The sequence below is a fragment of the Brassica napus genome, chromosome C1 (assembly GCF_020379485.1).
Source record: "Brassica napus cultivar Da-Ae chromosome C1, Da-Ae, whole genome shotgun sequence".
Classification (NCBI taxonomy): Eukaryota; Viridiplantae; Streptophyta; class Magnoliopsida; order Brassicales; family Brassicaceae; genus Brassica; species Brassica napus.
This window is the reverse complement of record NC_063444.1, coordinates 26,615,824-26,639,037: the sequence shown is the minus strand read 5'-3', so window position 1 is coordinate 26,639,037 and position 23,214 is coordinate 26,615,824. Positions and strand designations below refer to the sequence as shown.

Sequence of the window (23,214 nt, the reverse complement as noted above, 5' to 3'; positions counted from 1 at the left end):
AGGTTTTCGGACTTCATACTCTCAAAGCCCATTGGTTGGGTTCTTCAACGTTATTTTCGACTTCTTAGCGTGCTTTCTAATGTGGGCTTTAGGATTACAAGTGAAGCTTCTCTATGGTCTTTTCTTTCCTTAGCCACATCTATCCTTCGTCATGTCTTAGTGGTTTTTGTTTATCAGCTTGTCGTCGAGCTTCTCTATGGTTCTCTTCTCTCCTTAGCAACATCTATATATCCTTCGTCATGTCTTAGGTGTTTTTTCTTATCAGCTTGTCGTCGAGTTTCTATACGGTTGTAACCGCTTTTGCCCATTGGACCTTTAATTTTAATATGAGCATTTGGTGTCCATATCAAGTTTAAATGCCTTTAGAATATTTTTTGTAATGGCTACATAGTATATATTTTGTAGTTTTTTTTTGTATTCGCTGTAGAAATCAATAGGTAAAATTTCATTCTCTTCAAAAGAAGCAACATCTGAATCATGATCTCTAGTTCTTTTGAGAAAGAGTATAGATAGAGAATGAGCAACTTCTCATTGTGGTCTCTACGACTTTCAGTCTTTGCTTGTGACAACTACTGTATTGGAGCTTGGTTATCAGTTAGGTTATCTCTCGGTTTATGCTAACTGTGTAGATAAGAATACTCTTTGAGTTTGTTCTAGTTTCCTCTGTAATCTAGGGAATATCGGAACTTACGTAACAGAGTCAAGTTTAGCGTAGATACTCCTGATTTTTTGTAGTTCGAGTTGTATAAATGTGACCTTGATATCATGTTATCAATACACATAAATTTCCAGAGTCTATCTGTTCCTCTTTATGGTATCAGAGCCTGACATTAATAATTTTGAAAAACTCTGAAACTTGATAATGGCGAACCCGACTACTGTTGCTGGAGTAGCAGCTGCAACAGAGGTGAGAAGGACCATATAACGCCCCGACCGCCCACGGCTAATGGGCCACCCACGCCCACTCTCTCGGCCCGTGGGCCCCATTCCATCTGACGGTCGGTCCGTTAATTTTTTCAAGGCTCGAAATCATTGTTTACTGACCCTGCAATCACCGCCCGACCTTTTCCCATGCTTTGGCCTCACTCGCACGCTATCTCGAATCACTTCCCGATAGGTCACCCATCCTAGTACTACTCTCGCCCAAGCACGCTTACCTGCGGAATTCTGATGGGATCCGGTGCATTAGTGCTGGTATGATCGCACCCTTTAACAACATTCCCACTGGACAAGCTGTCACCAATTGACCTGTTAATTGGTGACAGCTTGTCCAGTGGGAATGCTGTTAAAGGGTGAGGTCCTGGGTTCGAGGCTCACCAACAACCTAATTATGGAGTTAGAGAGAAATCATAATGGAGGGGTTGGGGTCGGTGCGCTGCAGCGCTGTGAGCCTGGGGCCCACAGGGCAGGTAGTTCCCACGGGGCCGGTTGTCACAGACCATCTCGCCTTACGACCTGACCTCAGCTGACAACCCAGGTGCCGCGATCTCACATCTGCTCTTGAAAGGAACCAATTATGATGAGTGGACATGTAGTATGAAAACGGCTTTAACATCTCGAAAGGAATTCAGATTTCTTGATGGAACGATTTCGAAACCAGGGGACGACTCTCCTTAGCCAGAAGATTGGTGGACTATTCAGGCATTCCTTTTGTCATGGATAAAGATGACGATTGACTCGGTGTTCCATTCGAACCTGTCTCACAGAGACGTTGCAAAAAATTTGTGGGATCATCTGAAGAAGCATTTTCAATGCTGATGGTCCTGGAATTCAGCAAATTAAAGCTGAACTCGTGTGTTGCAAGCAGAGAGGAATTGCAATCAAATCGTATTATGGAAAGCTGAATCAAATTTGGGATAGTTTTGCAACCTATCGGCCTTTAAGAATCCGCCAATGTGTTCACTGTGTTTGTGATCTTGGCACATCACAAGAAGCTGATCGAGAAGAGGAGAAGGGGCATCAGTTCTTGTTCGGTTTATATGATCAGTTTCGCACAGTGCGATCAAGTCTTGTTGCTAGACCCGAGGAAGTGTACAATATTGTGAGACAAGAAGAGGATCTCCGTTCCAGTGGAAAAGAGAGACCAGAAGTAGCAGCCTTTGCGGTTCAAACAAAGGCATGTTTACTTGGAGAAGGAGGCATCTTGCGCAAACATTGCAACCGTACCAGGCACTCTTCTGAGAGCTGTTACGGCATGACTGGATACCCTGAATGGTGGGGAGATAGACCAAAGAGCCAAACACTCCAAGGTATAGGCCGTAGAGGATCATGAGCTGGTTCAAGTGAAGGTCGAGGACGGGGACAAACTGTGTATGCAAATTACGTTAATGTTCCAGATCACGAGTCGCATAAGCATGTTCAGGTGAATTACGTCTTAACTGATCAAGACTGAGATGGTGTGGGTGGTCTGACCGAACAGCAATGGTAGTCAATCAAGACCATCATCAATAGAAATGCAAGAAATGATACTATCGAAAAATTGTCTGGTAAGGCTATTTTTACTTCCTGGATTATGGATACCAGTGCATCACATCGCCTTATTGGAAGATTTAATGTCTTGAAAAACATTAGAGATATGGCTCCAGTTCTGATTGTTATGGCAGATGGAAGAGAACAGGTCTCTTTGAAAGAAGGAACAGTGTATCTAGGGGTAGACTTAGTTATGAAATCTGTCTATTACGTAGAAGAGTTGATATCAGATTTGATTTCTGTTGGACAGTTGATGGATGAAAACAAATGTGTTGTTCAGATGGCTGATAACTTCCTTGTTGTTCAGGACCACATTTCGAGGATCGTGATTGGAGCGGGTAAGCAAGTAAGAGGAACATTTCAATTTCGTAGCATGGAGATCGCAGCATCAGTCACATTGAAGGAAGAAAAATCGTACGAGCTGTGGCTTAGGTCGGATGGGTTATCCTTCTGCGAAAGTTGCGAAGTTTCTGCCTGGTGTTTCTTCTTCTGTTTCTTTGTCATTTTTTAATAAAGCGTGTGATGTATGTCTCCGCGCAAAGAAAACCAGAGATTGTTCTCTTATCAGTATAAATAAAACTTCTAAGAATTTTTAGCTTATTCATGTTGATCTTTGGGAGCCATACCGGACTCCTTCTCATTTTGGTGCTACATATTTTTAAACATAGTAGATGATTAATCAAGAGGAGTTTGGTTATATCTATTGAATAAGAAATGGGAAGCATCGACTCAACTGAAAAACTTCTTCTCTCTCACCGAAAAGACAGTTTCAAACGAAAATACAGACAATAAAAGCGATAATGGTCTGAGTTTCTGTGTCTAACCGATTTCTATCAAAGGTGTCAAATTGTTCATGAAATTTCATGTGTGGGAACACCACAACAGAATAGAAGGGTACAATGACAACACAAGCACATCCTAGGGGACCGTGTTAACCGTGTATAGAATATTCTTTGAGTTTGTTCTAGTTTCCTCTGTAATCTACGGAAATTCGTAACTTACCTAGTATCCTCCTTAAGATACTCCTGATATAAAAACACAGAACTCAATAGGGAAGTTCTCAACCTATCACATATATATGACAACTCTTGCAGTTCGAGTTGTATATATGTGATCTTGATATCACATTATCAATACACAGAAATTTCAAGAGTCTCTCTGTTTCTCTTTATATTGGGTTATGAGATAGGTAATAGGTTGAGAGTGGAATATTATCAAAACTCAGAACTCAGTACTTGTATGATATTGTTAAGTGTATATATATATAATGTAGATCATAATTTATTGTTACTTTTGGATTTACTTTAAAGATGCAACTCAAAACTGTTTCGTTCGTGATTTTTTTTTTGATAACTGAGGAGTAAATCTCAGGTCCAAACAGGCCCAGACTAATCTTATGGGGGCGCGTGACCCACGGGTTGGATAGCGCACCGGGTTTGTAAATGAGGTGAAAGCAAGGGCCCATACCTGTGTGAGGTGTCCAGGGACAATCGTGAGGTAGTTCCTTCCAACAAGGTTTGAACTCGCAACATGGATGCAGGAAGGTCCAACCATTGGGCTCGTGATATTGGTACATACAAACGAAAATATACCAGGGATTATAGTCGTATGGTGGAGAGATTCTTACTTTAATAGAAAATGGTTCGAAGAGCTGTTTCTGACAGCGTTTAAGAGCATCTGCAATGTAAAACTTTATTTTGTTCCTTCAAATATTGAATAAAATAGAATATTGAGAAAAAATGATTTTACTCTACTCTATTTGTCACTCAATAACAGAGTAATAAAAAAATAAAAAATATATTACTCCATTTATGAAGTAAACCTGCTCCGTTATGGAAAAAAAATGTTAGAGTATTTTTTACTCCATATTCTATTTAACTCTATTTTAGAGTAACAAATGCAGTGGGATTGGAAATGCCCAAACACTTTCCCACAACACTAATCTCAACCGTCTTCAAAATGAGGCAATTGCTAGATTTTTCTTTTCGAATAAATGTCAAATTTATTCAATATAAAGCATTTATTACATCGAGTGTGTGTTTCTTTGATCCCTATAAATCAACGAGTGAATGAATAACGAAATGATTTGATCTAATCTTTTCTGAACCGACAAGGAGTCCGTCCTCATATACTTTGGATTCCAACTGTTGTAGTGCGCTTAGAGCATCTCCAAAAGAGATTATATAATTTCAAATCTAAATTTTTCTCTTCCAAAAAGTAATTTCAAAACTTCAAATTTGAAATTTTATATTTATATTTATATTTTGTTCCTTACAATTACACATAACATTTATGATTCTTTAATATTTACTCGATTTATTGTTTTAATCCTTAGTACTTTTATATCTCATAAATATTTCATATTTTTATTTATATTTTTTTCCTTACAATTACACATAACATTTATGATTCTTAAATATTTACTCGATTTATCTTTTTAATCCCTAAAAATTTTATATTTCATAAATATTTCTATTTTTTAAAATAAATTTACAGTTTACACATAAAATTAAATAAAACTTTAAAATAAATTTAAAATGGTTTAAATCTATATTTAGACAAAAAAATATTACAAAAGAAACTTAGTAAAAAAATTTAAAAGGTACATGAAGACATAATCATCACACAAATGTATATATTACAAAATCAAGGATTTGTTCATTTGATGATATCAAACTATCACCGAACATGACTTGACAATTAAGGGTGAATGTGATATCAATGCGCCGATAAATGATTCAAGATCAGTGGAAAAGGCAACTGTTGAAATGACGGTAAATGAGGATACCCTATTTCAACAATTTTTGGTTCATAATCTATAAATTAAAAATAAAGGGTCATTTTTAACTTCGAAATGCACTAGTTGATCATATATGGGAGCATTACGTAGATAATTTTATGGTATAATGTTGTATTTTTCTTTTATTTTAATATTTAATTATGCATTTCTATTTATAAATTTATATTTAATTTATTAATTAATATTGCTATAATATTTTTATATATGTGCTAGTTATTTATAAAATTTATATGAATTTAAATTAATTATGACAAATATAAAGATCATAGTATAAAATACAAATAATTTTGAAGTTAGATTTGATGTTTTACTTTTGGATAAGAACACCTTTAAACTTCAAATATAAAAACTAGTTTATATTAATTACTATTATATATATATATATATATAAAATTATAAAGTCTTTTTCTAGTTAAAATTATAAATTTGATTTTGCCGGGTTTGTTTGTAATTATTGGTTTCAAAATCAATATAATCTACTAAGGGACAAAAAAGTAAATGGTGATGTGTTTCTTTCCTTTTTATTACGTAGTCATCAATTCTAATGGCGTTTAACATGAATTAGTTATTTTTAATAAATAATCTCTTTTGTTAAGCACTAATTAGAATAGTGCCCGCTTGAATATGCGGATTTTGTTTTAATAAAAGAACTAGATCTCGACCTCCGCAACTGCGCGGATTTTTGTTTTCATTTATTTTTATATAAACATTTTGTTTTCAATTCTAAATTTGAATATATTATAATATATATTTGTCTATCAATTTTTAAAACATAATAAGTTTACGGTATATTTTTTTCATTGAATAGATTGTTTCAAACTTTCACATGTATTTGTATCTTCTTTTATATATATATTTTCGGATTATTATTTCATTATTAAAATCGTAACTATATATATAAAGATTAGTAAAATATTGTTTTATTGTCATATTCAAAAAATTGTAACATTTCACAAATTTAGAAAGTTTTTAAAAAATTAAAATCTTACCTTCACAGATTTATATTATCGAGTAAATAATTAAAAATTTAGTTTTTGTTTAAAATAAACTATAGTTTAAATTTTGTTTTCATTGGTTTAAGGTAGTAGAGATTAATCATTGTTAAATTATATGGTTTCGGTTATTTAAAAAAAATCTTCATAATTTTAAAATTTAACATCGACAAATATTTAAATAATTAACATACAGAGGTATAGTATTACAACATTAAATTATATCTATTTAATTTATACAATCTATAAATCCAATGGATCATCTATAGTTTAAATCCAATTATTGATAGCCCAATAAAAAATTTTGGTAGGCCCAAAATTTAAATGATAAGATTAGAGATTAAATGTAATATGACTTTCTAAGAATATGTTCATTAAGTCCATTTTTAAAAAAATCTTACATGAATCAAGGTCGTGACTTCTTTTTTAATATATAATATAAGATGCAAATATAAATTTATATAAGAAAAACTATATGATTTGGTATTATATATTGTAAATAATAGTAATCTTCATTTGTTAGTTAATATCGGTACGTGCTCTATTAGACGTGCAGAAGGATTGTTGGTTGTGATAGGTTTTATTTGGTTAACATTGGTTAGTTCCAATAATCATCTACCGAAGATTTCGTTAAAGTCGTATGTATTTAAATGCTATTTAATATGATAAACTAGATTTTGACCCGCGTTTTTTTAATCGCGAGTTTGTTTTTGAAATTAAATATATTTTAACGAATTTCAATATAAGATAATGTATAAGTCTAAGCAAATTTATCCAAAAGCACGAACTGAACCATAACAAACCGAAAAAAAAACTGAATTGGATTTCATAAACCAAGTAGATCATATATTTATGGACCTGGAAATTTAAACTGACCTGGTTCCCAACTTTACTACTGAACCGAACCAAACTTTGTAAATACCTGAACAGTTTCTATATTTATAGAATCAAAACACCAAAAACTAAAATACTCGAATTGAAACAAAATGTCGAGGACTAATAGTGCATCACATTTAAATGGTGTGAAGAAAGTATACAAATTATTATTATTTTTTTTTTTGACAACAACATTTAGAACTACTAAGCTGATCCAACCGATTCAGCAAGCCAAATCGGTGGGATAGAATCCACATAAAGCATAGCTGAAGGAGAACTCCTCGCACCACGTGCAAGTTTGTCCACCAAGGTGTTTTGTGCTCTTGGAATATGTCTGATCCGAAAGACAGGGAAGAAAGTCTTATTGCGGCTGAATTCTTCCATGTGTGTAGAGAAAGCTGGCCATTCTTCAGGTGTCGACACTATCTTCACCAATTGAAAAAAATCCGTCGCAAAAACTACATCAAAAAAATTGTAGGGTCTTCATGCACTCCATTGCCCAAATTAGTGCTTCACACTCAGCATGCAGGAGTGACAGGCTTCTACGAAGAATCATCGCCCCTATCATAACATCTGTCGAGCCACTCTTTCGGCAGAACCACCCTTGTCCTATAAATATGTCATCTTCTTTCCAGGCTCCATCAATAGAACAAACTCTAGTATTTTCCAAAGACGTATAATCCGTCTGTTGTAAGTTCTCACGCTGGGAATTTTCCAGAGGTCGGTTCACTAATAATTGAGCCTCCATCCAAACCGTACATTCCACATCAGCCAGCCGAAGAATCTCCAACGGGTTTCCATTCCTGTTCGAGTAAATCTTATCATTTCTTGTCTTCCATGTATACCATAGTATCCAAGGGAAATAACTAAAGTCATCCTCCTTCGGTGTCTCCAAAATAGATAATCCATACTGGTGAAAACCGAAGATGATGGAAAAATTGCCGGGGAGGACGGGATCCTCGAAAGTGCCCATGTTTGTAGTGCTGGGGGACATTCGAAAAGGACATTATTTATGGACTCCTCATCTGCCCCACACGTTGTGGGAACCGAAATTCGCACTGTCGATTTCCGTTTAAATAAGGAAACTAGGAAAACCCTAATTTCCCAGAGGACCCGGATATCTGCTAATTACCACACGTCAAGCAATCAGAACACGAGAATAACAACGATAAAAATAAGAAATCGAAAAAGAGAAGCAAAGAAGATCTTATTTCCGAATTTGCGTATGAGCGTTTACAACAAGGTATAAGCCTGGGCTCGAGAGCTGTCGGCGAGATTCCTAGTTCTGGCAACCCTAAGACGGCTAAACCTAATTGAGTCGCAGCTCGAAATAACAAAAACGGAAAATTGCCTAAATTGCTCTAAGTGCTAAGTTTGCTCTGAAAAAGTTCTCTCCCATGCTCCTCGCCTAGGACTTCTTATATACTAGCTCCAAGGTCGGTTTACGCTTTTACTCTTCTGCCCTTAAGCCGTCATAGCATAAAATGGAGATATTCCATTTTTCCCGATCTTCACAATTATCTTCAAAACTTCCATATTTATCCGCGGAAACTTGACATTTATCCTTCCTTGTGAACCAAGCGTAAACCGTACTGTGGTTTACGGGCTTTTGGTTAAGAAATCGTAGAATGGGCCTCGAATCGTGTTTTAGGTCCCTTTGGGCCGTCTTCCGACTCGACAAGTTTACTACGATTTCTTCTGACAATGAACGAATTTTCCGCGGTTTCTAATCCGCAAAGTTTGATCGAGGAGTTATAATAGCGGAAAACATGGACTGAGCCTGCTACGGTCTTCGGGAGATAGCATTTGAAGGTTTGGCGAGAATGCATGGACTGGTGTCGTATCGATGTTCGGGAGGGTTCAATCACTACACAGCGACCGATCTTTGGCTCGAGCCCGATAGCTACGTAGCGACCGAGCGGGAAGAGCGCTCAGTCGCTACGTAGCAACCGATCTTTGGCTCGAGCTCGGTTGCTACGTAGCGACCGAGCGGGATGAACGCTCGGTCGCAACATAGCGACCGAGCGGGACGAGCGCTCGGTCGCTACGTAGCGACCGAGCTGTGCTAAGTCGCTACGTAGCGACCGAGCTTTGGCTCGATCTCGGTCGCTACGTAGCGACCGAGCTTTGGCTCGAGCTTGGTCGCTACATAGCGACCGAGTGGGTCGGACGTTCGGTCGCTATGCAGCGGCCGATATCGGCCCAGACTTGGTTGCTACGTAGCGACCGGACGGCGTGTATGCGCAGTAATTACGCAACGACCGAGTCTGGTTTGTTTGGTTTGAATCTTCAAGGATACTTCTTCGTAAAAACTTCGTATTGGTTATATTTTACGAAAGTTGTATCCTTCTTTTTACTATCTCTTTCGGAGATACGATCTCCGAAGATTTTCGGGTGGTAATTCCGTCGTAACCGTTTTTGACCCCAACAGTTAGCCCCCCAGCCCATTAGGATCATGCATCGTAGGATCCTAGCGTGCGGTTAGGCATGTTTGGCAACTTAGGCGTGATGGATGGAATTAATATCCGAAAGTCCGAGCTTGAATAGTAAATCCTCATGCCTATAAGAAGGGAGGTAACTTGTTTCATAATTTTTTCACTTTCTTTGTCTTTCTCTAAGATCTTTCTTAAGAAAAAACTTTCTTCCTTTCTCCCCACCCTTTTTCTCTATTTTTCTCAAGAGAAGTATAAAGATGTCGAGCAAGAAAAAGGTTGCGAAAAAGGGTCTTCATCCGCGAGTGCTTACGAAGAGTTCATTGTTCCGAAGATGGAGTTCGTGCCTCACTCGGTACATCTCGCCGAGAACGAGGCATGGTGGGTTGCTCATTATGGTTCAATGACTCCTCCCAAAGAGAAGTCGTTCCCGGTTCTGATCCATCGTGGGGTCGAGAAAGAGGATCCGAGCAGGAGTACTGACGAGTTTCTCGCGACCATGCGATCGTTCTACCATATCCCGGATGATGTGGAGTTCCGAGTAGGAAACTATTAACCATATCCACCGAATCTTTTTTAATGATTGACCACGACTGTTGATAAAAAAGTGCAGTCATTCCATCCGGACCAGGGGCTTTCTCCGGGTGCATCATAAAAAGTGATGTTTTCACCTCTTCCTCCGTGGCCTTAGCCATTAGTTTTTGATTTTGAACTTCCGTTATCGAGTTCGGAACTTCCTCCAAGAAACTATCAAACTCTTCATGAGAAAACGTATGAAACAAATCTGTAAAATACTTAACTGCTACCTCCTCTACCTTAGATTCCGAATTAACCCAGTTACCTTCTTCATTATATAGACCAATAATTCTGTTCTGAATCCGCCTTTGTTTAGTGAGGGCATGGTAAAATTTTGTGTTCCGATCACCGCAAGTATGCCATTTCGTCCTACTCTTTTGTTCCCAATATTGTTCCTCGTCCCGGTATGCTTCCTGTAATTTCCGAGAGACCTCCAAAACCTCATCATTTGTCTTTGAGAAATCATTTTGAATTTCCTTCAGTGCCTTTTGTAGTGTATTTATTTTCTCCTTTCCATATGGCGGATTCGCCTTTTTCCAAACCGAAATCTCATGTCTACAATTATGAATCTTGTCAACGACCCCTACTTCCCCCCGTCCACTCCTCGAGTTCCAACCTCTCGTGATGGATTCCATAAGCCCATCTTCCCCTATCCATCGCTTATCAAACCGAAATTGCTGACGAAATTTAAGTACTTTGTTATCAATAGAGGCCACAATAGGTCTGTGATCTGAACCAATCATCCCTAGATATTCTACATGGGAGCATGGGAACAAATTATGCCACTCAGTATTCCCAAGTGCCCGATCTAACCAGCATTTTACTACTTTCTTATTCCTCCTCCCACTCCATGACAAAGTATTACCTAAACTTGGAAATTCTAGCAAACCACAATTTTCAATCATATTATTAAAGGACAAAAAGGTATCTGCATGACACAGAACACCACCTTGTTTCTCATGATTTCCCGTAATCTCGTTAAGATCACCAATAATAAACCATGGTTCATCGCGAGCGATGCCGACTCATGTTACTCTCTCCCAGACGTGGTCCCGGAGAGTTTGGTTAGTGGTCCCGGAGAGTTTGGTTAGGTTCCCCATATATAAAAGATATAAAAATCCGTTTCCCTTCATACTCTGTCTCCACATCAATAATTCGATTGCTTGATGAAATAATGTTAACCTTATAGGAAGAATCGTAAAAGAGAGCTAGACCACCACTTCTGCCTCTAGGATCTACCGTATGAAGATGACTATAACCGAAATGAAACTGAACCGATTGAACAAAATCAAATTGTTGCTTTGTTTCTGAGAGAAAAAAGAAAAACTGGTTTATGTTTGGACCAAATTTCTCTTAGATAACTGAAAGTCCAACTACTACCTAATCCCTGGCAGTTCCAACTCAAAATTTTCATATCTCACACTAAAAAAACTGTTCAGGGTAACTCATATCTTGAAGGATAGAGTCGTACTGTAACCGATCACCACTATTATAAAAAAGAGAAACCATATGTATGCAGACAAAAGTTGGTACACACACCGTGTGCAAGACTTGAAAAACCATAGGGACCTCAAATTCATAGTTATCCGTAGCATATAAGCCCTTCGGAACAAGCCGTATAATCATATAACCAAGCCAGATCTTTCCACTGACGTAACAACGTTTCGAAGATCTCCATGGCCGTCTAAACTTCGTAGCATGCCGTATCCAAAAAACCATCTGATTATTGGGACATCGAGACCATTTAAATAAATTCCAAACCCCAAAAGAAACACAAGAAAAAACACTAGGAATATACCACACCAAACCAAATAACCGATAACCACACCAAATAATTTCATTACCATAGTACAAACGTTTCTTAGATCTCCATTGCCAAACTTTTAAAATTCGAAAAGGGTATACCAAACCCGTAATAACCTTAACCTAGTTCTTTCCACCAAAATAATTCCAAAAGCTGAAGACGCTCATGTCACAAGATTCCAAGAAATAAAATAAATTCCCAACAAATAGGCACCATGGGTACCGGAGCAAGCTGTAACTCGTCAGTCTAAAGCAGGACCTCAATAAACACATCATCCTGATATGGAGAGACAGTATTATTACCATCTGATACATGTCTACATATAAAACCTCATTGAAAACCCTGGCTGGAGAAAAGAGAAGAAAAATGGAACGTCTACGAATCGGGAACAAAATCAGCACGGAACCATAATCCAATTCCAAACCATAGTCATACTGACACCAAAGGCAATAACTTTTATTAAGACCTTCAAACCAATTGCAATCCATCAAGAACTCATCATAGCTCTGATAGTCAAACCCAGAAAAACTAAACGACAGATAAAATAAGCCACTAGGACAAGACTCAATTCTAAAGGATTTCATATATGAATCCAACATTATTCAAAACAGAAATAAAGAAAGCTGCAAGACCCCTTAGGCTGCTGAATTCTTTGCCTTAGGAGGACCTCTCTTGGCCTTCTCCCCTTGTTTCGCTGCCACCTTTGCCAGAAGTTTCACACGTGGAGAAACAAAGGATAACTCCTTTTAGTAGGGTACATATGTGGTTTATAGAAAAATTAATATATAAGCAATGGCTTTCAAATCTGATTCAGACCTGACCGGTAAACCCGATGGCTGTATATAATCCAGAATAGCTCATGTTCTTCATGTAACATTCTATCAATATGTTTCAAAAAAATTTGAATTTAGTAAAAATTTATTAATTAAAAAACTAATTAACCCAAAAACTACTATTAACCAGTGAACCGACACTGGTTAACTTGCTAAAAACCAAGAAAAAATTTATAGTATTTTTAAAAAAAATTGATTAAATTTCTCATATACTTTATAATAGTATATAAAATTGAATAAACTATCTGATTAGTCATATAAAAAGTAAATTGTATTTTTGTTATCATTTGTAATAATCAATACTATTAAAATACATGGTATATATATCATCCATATAGTAATGTTAAAGGGGCAACTATTAGATGCAGATTAAATAGAGCTGTGGGAAATGAGGATTGACATGAAAATTTCCCTCATTCAGCTGTCAAGTATCTCAGGCTCTGGGGTTCGGATCATCGTCCGGTCCTAGCACATGTTCTCATGAAACCAGTAAGGAGGAAAAAGAAGTTTAAATTTGACAAGCGTTGGTTGGACAATGAAGAGCTGAAGCAAGTTATTCTGGAAGGATGGAAGTTTGAGGATCTCCCTCTTGGAGCAAATATAATGGAACATATTGCTAGCTGTCGGAAAGCTTTGACCCAATGGAGGAGGCAAAACAATGTGAACTCAGAAAAGTTAGTGGAGGAGCTTAAGGAGAAGGTAGAGGGCCTTTATGCGGATGATGATGCTACTTCTGAGGAGATATCGTAAGCTCTAAAGGAACTATCTACTGCTCTTAAGGTAGAGGAGTTGTTTTGGAGATAGAAAAGTAGGGTCCTACGGTTAAGGGAAGGCGACAGGAACTCAAAATACTATCATGCACTAGTAAAGCAAAGGAGAGCACGTAATAGGATAACTCAGCTCATTGATGGAAATGGAATGTGGTGGAGGATGAAGAGGGACTAGTAGCCATTGCTACTAGCTATTTTAGGCAAATATTTGAGTCTTCTAACCCAGAGGATATAGCTGAAGCGCTTGCAGAGGTATCGCCAACGATTACTGGGGATGTAAACGATACACTTACAGCCCCAGTAACTGAGTGGGAGGTCAAATTAGCTCTGTTTGCTATGCATCCAGAGAAAGCCCCAGGACCAGATGGAATGACAGCCCTCTTCTACCAGAAGTTTTGGAATATTGTCAAAGAGGACTTAACTCGTATGGTTAATCAGTTTCTCTTTGAAGGGACAATGGCACAGGGTCTGAATGATACGAATATCTGTTTGATCCCCAAGACAACAAAGCCGAATGAAATGACAAAGTTTAGGCCTATTAATCTTTGCAATGTCAGCTATAAGATAATATCGAAGGTCTTATGCCAAAGATTGAAGAAGGTTATGCCACAGAGGATATCTGAGACCCAGTCAGCCTTTGTTGCTGGAAGACAGATCACAGATAATATCATGATAGCACTGGAAATGTTTCATGCTTTGCGAAAGAAACCGGGGGGGGGGGGGAGAGTTAAGAGAATGGCCATAAAGACTGATATGAGCAAAGCATACAATAGGATGGAATGGTCATTCATTGAGGCGGTCATGAGAAAGATGGGATTCTCGGAGATATGGATTGATTGGATTATGAGATGCATCACTTCGGTTAAGTATAAAGTGCCATGAATGGTGAGCCGAAGGGAAACATTGTCCCTGGGAGAGGTTTACGCCAAGGAGATCCTTTGTCTCCTTTCATATTTATTCTTTGCACGGAAGCGCTCGTTAGCCTTCTTAATCACGCAGAGAATCAAGGGAAGATAACGGGGATGTGAGTCGCTCGCGCTAGCCCCTCGGTATCTCACCTTCTCTTTGCTGATGATAGCATTTTCTTCTGTAAGGCGGAGCCCCGTGAATGTGAAGAAGTTATGAAAGTAGTCAGGACATATGGGAAAGCATCAGGTCAATGCATCAATTTTGATAAATCCTCTTTACTCTTTGGTAAAAGGATTCCAACGAATGATCGACAACAGATCAAAGATACACTTGGAATTCAAAAGGAAGGAGGAATGGGAACCTACTTAGGAATCCCAGAGGATATTAGTGGATCAAAGTGTAAGCTATTTGCTTTCTTAAAAGATAAGCTACTACACAAAGTGAATGGTTGGACTGGGAGATGGCTGTCAAAGGGAGGAAAAGAGGTCCTAATCAAATCTATATTGCTTGCTCTTCCGACTTACGTCATGTCCAGTTTCCTGCTCCTCTTGGAGATATGTGAAAACCTAGCAAGTGCCATTGCACAGTTCGAATCCACCAAAGAGAGGAATTCACTGGGCAAAATGGGAGAAAATGTGTGCGCCTAGAGAGGAGGGAGGAATTGGTTTCCATATGATCCATGAATTCAATCTACCTCTTCTAGCTAAACAGCTCCGGCGACTTGTTCAATTTCCGGATTCATTAGTGGCAAGAGTTCTTCGGGGAAAATATTACCGTATAAGTTCTCCCTTGCGAACTGGAGCAGTGGATACCCCATCGTATATTTGGACGAGTATTATAGCGGCGAGGAAGCTACTACTATTGGGTATCAGGAGCAAGGTGCATTCCGGATATGGAATTAATGTATGGGAGGACCCTTGAATTCCTTCGATCTCAGCGAGGCCAGCACGAGCAAAAGTCCCAGTTGTACATCCCAAGATGACCTTCAGCAATCTTATTGATTTCGAGTTGAAGGACTGGGATGCACGATTACTGGAACAATATGTGGATCAAGAAAACATTTTGATGATTCAGAGTCTGGCCATAAGCCCCACTCACCGACGGGATACTTTTTGTTGGAGCTACACCAAAAATGGGCAATATACGGTTAAGTCTGGATATTGGGTTGCTATGAATCTGATGAGAACATATGAGGCTTTAGAAGTTCTACAACCCAGTATAACTAAACTCCAAGCCTTTGCTTGGATAGTGAATGCGCCACAAAAAATTTGTCATCTTATATGGCAATTAATCTCTGGACATGTAGCGGTAACAAGGAATCTAAACCGACGCAATATGCGATGTGATAACTACTGCCCAAGATGTGGAGAGCCAGAGGAAACTGTAACTCATGCGATCTTTGAATGCCCACCATCCTTACAAGCATGGGAACTATCATCTACACCATCGAGTTCTCAAACCTTTCCGGTATCAAGCGTTTATGCTAACATGGATTACCTGTTCTGGAGGAAAAATAATATAATGAAGCCGGAAGATGACAGGGATCCTTATCCTTTGGATAATTTGGTACATCTGAAAAGCCATGAATGATAAGTTGTTCAGAGGCATAGATAAAGACCCATTGGAACTAGTCAGGTATGCAGAGAGTGAGTGCCAAGCTTGGAATAATGCCAAGGAATCTATATCTGCTCCTCTACAGGGACAACCCCAAGAAGAAACACATGTCTTAAGCTTGGGTAATATCTGCATGGTGGATGGTTCGTGGACCTCCACAGCTCAGTTTAGTGGAATTGGATGGGTCTGGAAGGATAGCACGGGGAAAATTCAACGTATGGGATCAAGGAACTTAACACGGCGCGAAACACCGTTACACTCAGAGCTAGAAACGTTAAGATGGGCAATGGAGAGTATGATACAACACTCGACCTGTCAGAGTTTTGAGACGGATTGCAAAGACCTGATTGCAATGATGCGAGAACCAGAAGCGTGGCCCAACTTTTCAACTGAGCTGGAAATCATTCAAACTCTTCGGTTGTGTTTTTCGGACTTCAAGATCAGCAATGTACCAAGGACGCAAAATGAGATTGCAGATTCGTTAGCTATGAATGCACATTCTTTTCATAGATCTCTATATTTTATTGGTTGTTCTATTCCGGTCTGGTTACCCAGACCACCTCAAGTTTGAATAATAGAATAGCCGTTTGCTGTCAAAAAAGAAAAAAAAAGGGGCAACTTATAATCAATCGACAATAATAGTTTTATAAACATTGAACAATGAACATAACTATTACTAATGTTTCATGGTATATATATATATATCAAATACGTAGGAAATGTTTTATGGAATAACTTTATAATTAAATACTATTCAGATTCATGTTCACATGAGTATTTTACTATTTCTTAGTGTTACAATCAGTATATATTTAGAATGTGTGTAGACCAATTTTTTTATATGGTAAGTATAATAATATGGAAGAAAGTGGATATAGCAAGGTGGAAACCATCGACATATGATAAAAATTAATTTGATTTGCTTAGTTATAATTTCCGGTTGACTACCGGAGAAAATATAGGGTATGAAGCACTGATTGATATTTTATAGTTAGGTTAATTTATTATATAGCCCAACAATTAATTAAGCAGGTGCAACAATCTTTCATATGTAGATTTTTGAAGACTCATTCTCTTTTAATAATATTGACTAGATTTTGACCCACGCTTTTCCGCGCTTCAAAAGTGCGGGTTTTTAAATTGTACATAATTTTTTATATGAATTAGTATTTTAAATTTGTTTCCATTATTATGTTACAAATTCGTATTATATAGAAGAAGATATTTTTTTTGAAAAATATATAATTTATGAATTAGTTTATTTGAGATTTTGTATGTACATTATTATGTAATTCTCTATTAAATCTAGGTATTTTATCCGAAACCAACCCGAAATCAGGTTTGGTTTGGGTCTGGGTCAAGGAAAAAGTACCTATAGTGTATTTCTTTGAACCCGCGGGGCTTTGTTTGAGTACGGGTCATATCCAAGACTCTATTGGGTAACCAAAGTATCCAAAATATTTTGTTATTAGGTATTTTTGGATATTATGAATATGTTTTTGGTAAACAGATATTTTTAAGTTACAGTTTCAGATTTTCAGTTATAGTTTTGAGTTTCGAATAAAATTTCAAAAATTTTAAAAATATATTTTGGGTATGTGGATAAAGTTTTAGGTATTTTTGGTTTTTCTAGTCATGTTAAATTTTGGATTTTTTGGATATTTGAATATTTTAGGTAGTTTTGAGTTTTTGAGTATTTTCGTGTTTCTGGCATTTTTCTGGTACTTCTAGTATTTTTGGGTCCTCAATACCTGAACGAATAACGATCCAGATATGTTACGTACCTAAAAATTACAGGTATCTGAATTATGGATCCGGACCCATCCAGACCTGAAATAAACGAACCTACCTGAATCCAAACCAAAAAGTTATTAGATACCTTGTTAGGGCCACATGTATGGACTCGTAAAATACGGACCGGAAAAGAACGATCCGTACTTGATCCAAAAATTCGAATGCCCAAGCCTACTCTCTTATATTATATTTTGTGTGTGCTTTATAATAGTTACATTTGTTGAATTGGTGAAATTTAAGATTTGTTTAACAGATTTTTGGTTAATTTAATAATATAAAGTTATATGATTTTTAATATTCTTAAACTTATATTAAATAATAAAATTTAAGTTAACATAATATATATAATTTTTGTAACAGATAGTTTTCTAAAGTACTTTTATCAATTTTGATTATGTAAACATTTGATGTGTCTAAATATTGTAGGTTTATTAGTGAGTATTTTTTTTTTTGAAAATAGTTTTCATTTTGAGCATCTGATTTCTGTAAAATTTCACATTAATTCAAAGTTTTTGTAAGGTTAAGCTGAAAAATCGAAACAAATGTTTTTGGAAAGATCTTTGATTAAAGATTTAATATCTCTCAAATTTTTGAGTCAAATGATATATCATACTTTTGTTTAGCAAAAGCGACGGGGAATACATGTAGTTGAAATATATTAACTTGATTGCAGCTGGTGTTATTGATTTAAAGTATTTTGTAGTGTAGTTATGTGTGGATTTAAGTGAAAGATTTGATCAAAATTGTTTCATTTTATATGTTTAATATTTTTTAGTACAATTACCATTTTATAATTTTTATATTTGTGAATAAATACGCTAAAGAATAAATTGATAATTCCATAGAGATAGCTATGTTAAGTTTTTAGATTATATCAAATCTAAAATTTCCTTAAATTTTGAAATTAAATTTTTTGAAAGATTTCATTAATAGCCGGTGAGGATTTTCTTCTGATTTTCCTTTTCCGTTTCTCCTTCTTTGTCTTCCTCGGCTCCATCGCATATAACCCGTTTTCAGTTGGACTGATAAGAATTGTTTTTGAAATAGACTGACTCGTGACCCGACGACTAATTTACCAATAAGACATGATTGCCATATTCTACCACATGGCACTTATTATGTGTTGTAAAAACATGAAGCGGAAACTGCAAGATGATGACGACTAACATAGTGTTGCAAATATAATCTTCAAAACTCACATAAACATTCGACCAAAAAAAAAATTTCACAGAAGCATGAATACATCTTCCATGGTGGTTCATCGAAACATTAAAAATATATACCTCGAGACTCACGTTTAAGACTTTAGTGTATATTAGAGGAATATTGTACCTAGGTAATGTAGAAAATAATAATCATAACACAGCACGTATATCTAGATGGGTGTGTTGACCAATTCTAATCGAACATAGATTTTGGTTGATATAATAGGATTAAATTATTAATATTTGGTTGTATATAATAGGTTAGACCAAAATGAGCAGGGTGCAAAATATTAATGATCTATCTATATTCCTATATATGAGGATTACAATATATATTCTTTTCAAAATAAAATTCGTTGTTAGATATGAATGAATAAAATATTAAATTAATAGAAAAAATATTAATAGATGTACAATTATGATTACATATTTTGCGTTAGGCCATTTAAAATTTAAATGACAACAGTAAATAAAAAATATGATTTTAAATTAATAGATTAGATATTCACAGTCACTATTCATATCGAAAAAAGAAAATTTAGAAATCAGATATTAAACGTGGCAAATCTATGTTCCAGTGAAAAATGGAAACAATCACCTGAACCTTGTAACGGCTGGATTATCACCAAACCTAAGATTCGACTTTTTCCCGAACCTAATTGAAAAAAGGAAATAGAGAAACTTGAAACCCAAGTAAGCGGCTTATAAATACTGAGAGCCTCATCGTTGTTCAGAGTAACGAAAACACGAGAAATTCTATCTGAAGAGAGTGAGAAAGAAAGATGAAGAGATCTATGTCTTATTCCAGTAACACCAGCAGTCAATTAGGTCAATGGGATGATGACAACTACGACTCGGACCATGCTCACAAGAAGCGTAAAACAGAGAGCGTGACAGAGGACGACGCTGATTCGTCGACCAAGACGAGCCCTTTGAAGGATCAATTAACCCTAAATAGCAATAATATTCCAGAAAGCGATTCGTGGGTGGTGACTCGCTTTTTAGGAAAAGGCTCGTACGGATCTGTTCACTTAGCCGTGAGAACCACCAAGGGAGAAGAAGAGTCTCTTCCTCAAGAGATGGTAATCAAAACGTCCGCGTTCTCACAGGCTTCACAACTCGAGAACGAGAAGAGATTCTTAAACCGTCTCGAAAATAACCCATACGTTGTATCCTACTACGGCAAAAAGATCACACTCGACAAGAAGAGTAAGAAGATGTTATACAACACGGTTCTCGAGTACTGTCCCGGTCAATGCCTCGCTAAGAAAATCAAACGCCACAAAGGTATCGGGTTACCAGAAGAAGATGCGAAGAGATTCGCTCTCGACATCTTGATTGGTCTCAGGTATACCCATGCAAAGAATATCATCCACTGCGACATAAAACCAAAGAACATCTTACTCGCGGAAGAGGTTACAGGATTGAGAGGGCCTTATGGGTTTTTAGCGAAGATCTCTGGTTTTGGGAAAGCGATGGAGAAAGGGTCGAGTGAGTACGGTGATGGATGGGGTCATAGGAGAGGTACGACACGGTTTATGTCGCCAGAGCTTATAGGGGACAATATTTTGGACTATGGTGCGGATGTTTGGGCCTTTGGATGTACGGTTCTTGAGATGTTGACAGGAGAACGGGTTTGGAGTGAGCATGGAGAGCTTGTTTGGGAAGATTGGATAACTCTCATCGGTGTAAGCGATATGGTTCCATATATCCCTGAGACTTTGTCTAAAGAAGCTAAAGATTTTCTGTCAAAGTGTTTGCAGAAAGACTCCTCCCAAAGGTGGGATGTTGATAGCTTGATGAAACATCCGTTTCTTACTTGGAATAACGAATACACCAAAGAGGAAGAAGAAGAAGAAGAAGAAGAAGAAGAAGAAGAAGAAGAAATATTTGATGAGGACATCGAAGGAGGAGCAATTGAAATAGATGAAGAATACCCTAAAGAGGAGGAGTTGGAAGAAGAAGATCTGTGACAAGATAAAAAGATGGATGTCCATGTCAATTAGTCTTATTTCATTATTTGTGTGTTATTACTTCGAACTCTGGTTGATTATTGTAAGAATAATATATTTTCAGTTGCAGTGAATTAATTGAATATCCTAAAAGCTTGATTAAGGAATATATCTATTAAGTTTCAGTTGTACTTAAGTATCGTCACTGGACTGCAAATTTCATGGAATATTATACAAAAACTAAATTGTACTGATTAACAGTAAGCTGAATCAGAATATTCTGACAAGATGTGATGTCTAAAACCAAATAGGTCGTGTCTTGGTAGTATGTATATGACAAAATGAGGAAACATGAACTTGTTTAGATGATTCCAATTCTGTTATACACAATCTTGTTTGCAATAAACAACCAAAAAGTTGGTGTCTTCTTGGTGCCACTGGGGGTCTAATCAAAGTGTTGACTCTCTTGGTGCCACTGCATCCTTAAACTTCTTCTTGTCGGCTTTGATGTCCGGAATGAATACAAGGGTTTTGTTGCCTACAGTCTTCTTCGTTCGCAGAGTCAGTACATGACGAGTTGCTAGTGGTCAAGCTTGTTTCACGGTGGAACATTGAGTGTTTTGAGTACCAGAGTTCGCTTCTTTTAAAACATTCATCTTATCTAAACTAGCTGCTTTTGAAACCTTCATCTCCTGCAAGTGTTAGTGATTGTAAGCCATACGCTAGCTTGGACCAGGAAATAAAGAAACAGAGAATCATATAGAGACCAAACTTGTCCACTATGTATAGTCAAAGAAAATTTGAATCTCAAGAAAAAGTTTCAGGGAAAACTAACATGGAACAGTTACTCCAAAATATGAGTGACATATACTCAAGTTACAAGAAGTTACCATCTACAAAAACAAACAAAACAGGTTCCAAAAATTACAAAGGAAGCAGAGCACAATGTTTTCACAAGATGTGGTTTAATAACGTACAAAATATATCCAATCATTCCTTCCCTTTTATAATATATATATGTATAAGTAAAGAGATCATACGAATAGCGTTTTGAAAGGTCCATTATACAGAACAAGGACATCTAGAAAAGAGACATCGCTACTCCAAATTTGCCTAACAAACTTCTAAAGTAATAATATTTTGAGCAAGTTTCAGGGAAAGGACACGAGGAATACTTACTCCAAATTCAAGTGATAATTACACAAACCACAAGAAACAACCGAATTCAGACGAAGCAAATGGATACTATGATCCCAAACACACATAAAGGAGGCAGATCACAATGTCAATGGGTTAGTATTTGCCAAATAGATCCAATCTTAACCAATAACATTCCTTATGTTTTCTAATAGATATAGATAGATTGTTAAATAGTTCATAGACATAGTCACATATCGGTTATCTACAATTGCAGAACCTTATTTGTTGTGTTAAAATCTCTGACAAAGATACAAATGCAAAATTTTAAGAAAAAAGTCATTACGGATGATTTTCTTTTTTGGCAAAATCAGAAAAGAAGTACACATGGATCAGACAATGAACAGAAATCAAAAGCTCCACTCAGTTTTCCCTTTTTCGGACCTAAAAATCAAGGAACTAGTTACAGTATCCAATCATACAAATACAGTGGAGAGAAAATCAGGAAGCTGAGCGATTCCGTGCATAGTTAGAGACTGGGATATTTCAAACTATGGAAGACAGGAGAAGACGGCGTAATCAGCCCCAAGGCCCATAGTTGGGTGCATGGGTGCAAATGGTTCAACCTTTAGAAGCTTTTGCTTCTTTCTTTTTCTCCGTAAGTCTTTGAGATTTTTTTTTCTAATCACATTTTTAAAATTTTAATTTTTCATAGTATTTTTAAATTTTTGTTTGCAACAGACTTTTTGTTGTTTTTATTTGTTATGTATTTTTTTTTTTATCAGCAACAAAAACAGACTCATATAGATTCTGTAAACCAAACTGGTAGCTCCGCATCCATATGGACTACAAACGAGGGTTGCTTTCTTGCACTGCGTGCTGGACTATCCGCCCTTGAATTTAACGTCCTTGGTATATGGATGAGCTCTGAGCTGTGGAAACTTCTTTGCAGGATCTTGATATCTTTCAGATAACTTACAGATGCGGGCCATCCTTCAGATTCAGAAACCATCTTCACCAACTGAGAACAATCCGTCGCAAAAGTAACAGT

At 36.9% G+C, this 23,214-nt stretch overlaps 1 protein-coding gene and 1 pseudogene across 1 annotated transcript; one reads left to right on the top strand and one right to left on the bottom strand.

Annotated features, from left to right (window-relative positions):
- Positions 1-1,087: 1,087 nt before the first annotated feature.
- LOC125580989 lies at positions 1,088-1,208 on the bottom strand (annotated as a pseudogene).
- A 17,333-nt stretch (positions 1,209-18,541) lies between these two features.
- LOC106373455 (mitogen-activated protein kinase kinase kinase 20) lies at positions 18,542-22,160 on the top strand. The gene has a single exon (XM_013813626.3). The coding sequence runs from the start codon at positions 19,857-19,859 to the stop codon at positions 21,045-21,047; it is 1,191 nt and encodes a 396-aa protein (XP_013669080.1). The 5' UTR covers positions 18,542-19,856; the 3' UTR covers positions 21,048-22,160.
- Positions 22,161-23,214: the final 1,054 nt, after the last annotated feature.

Excerpts from the sequence above, each read along its gene's own strand:
- LOC106373455 (XM_013813626.3), top strand. The coding sequence starts at position 19,857 with ATGAAGAGATCTATGTCTTATTCCAGTAACACCAGCAGTCAATTAGGT.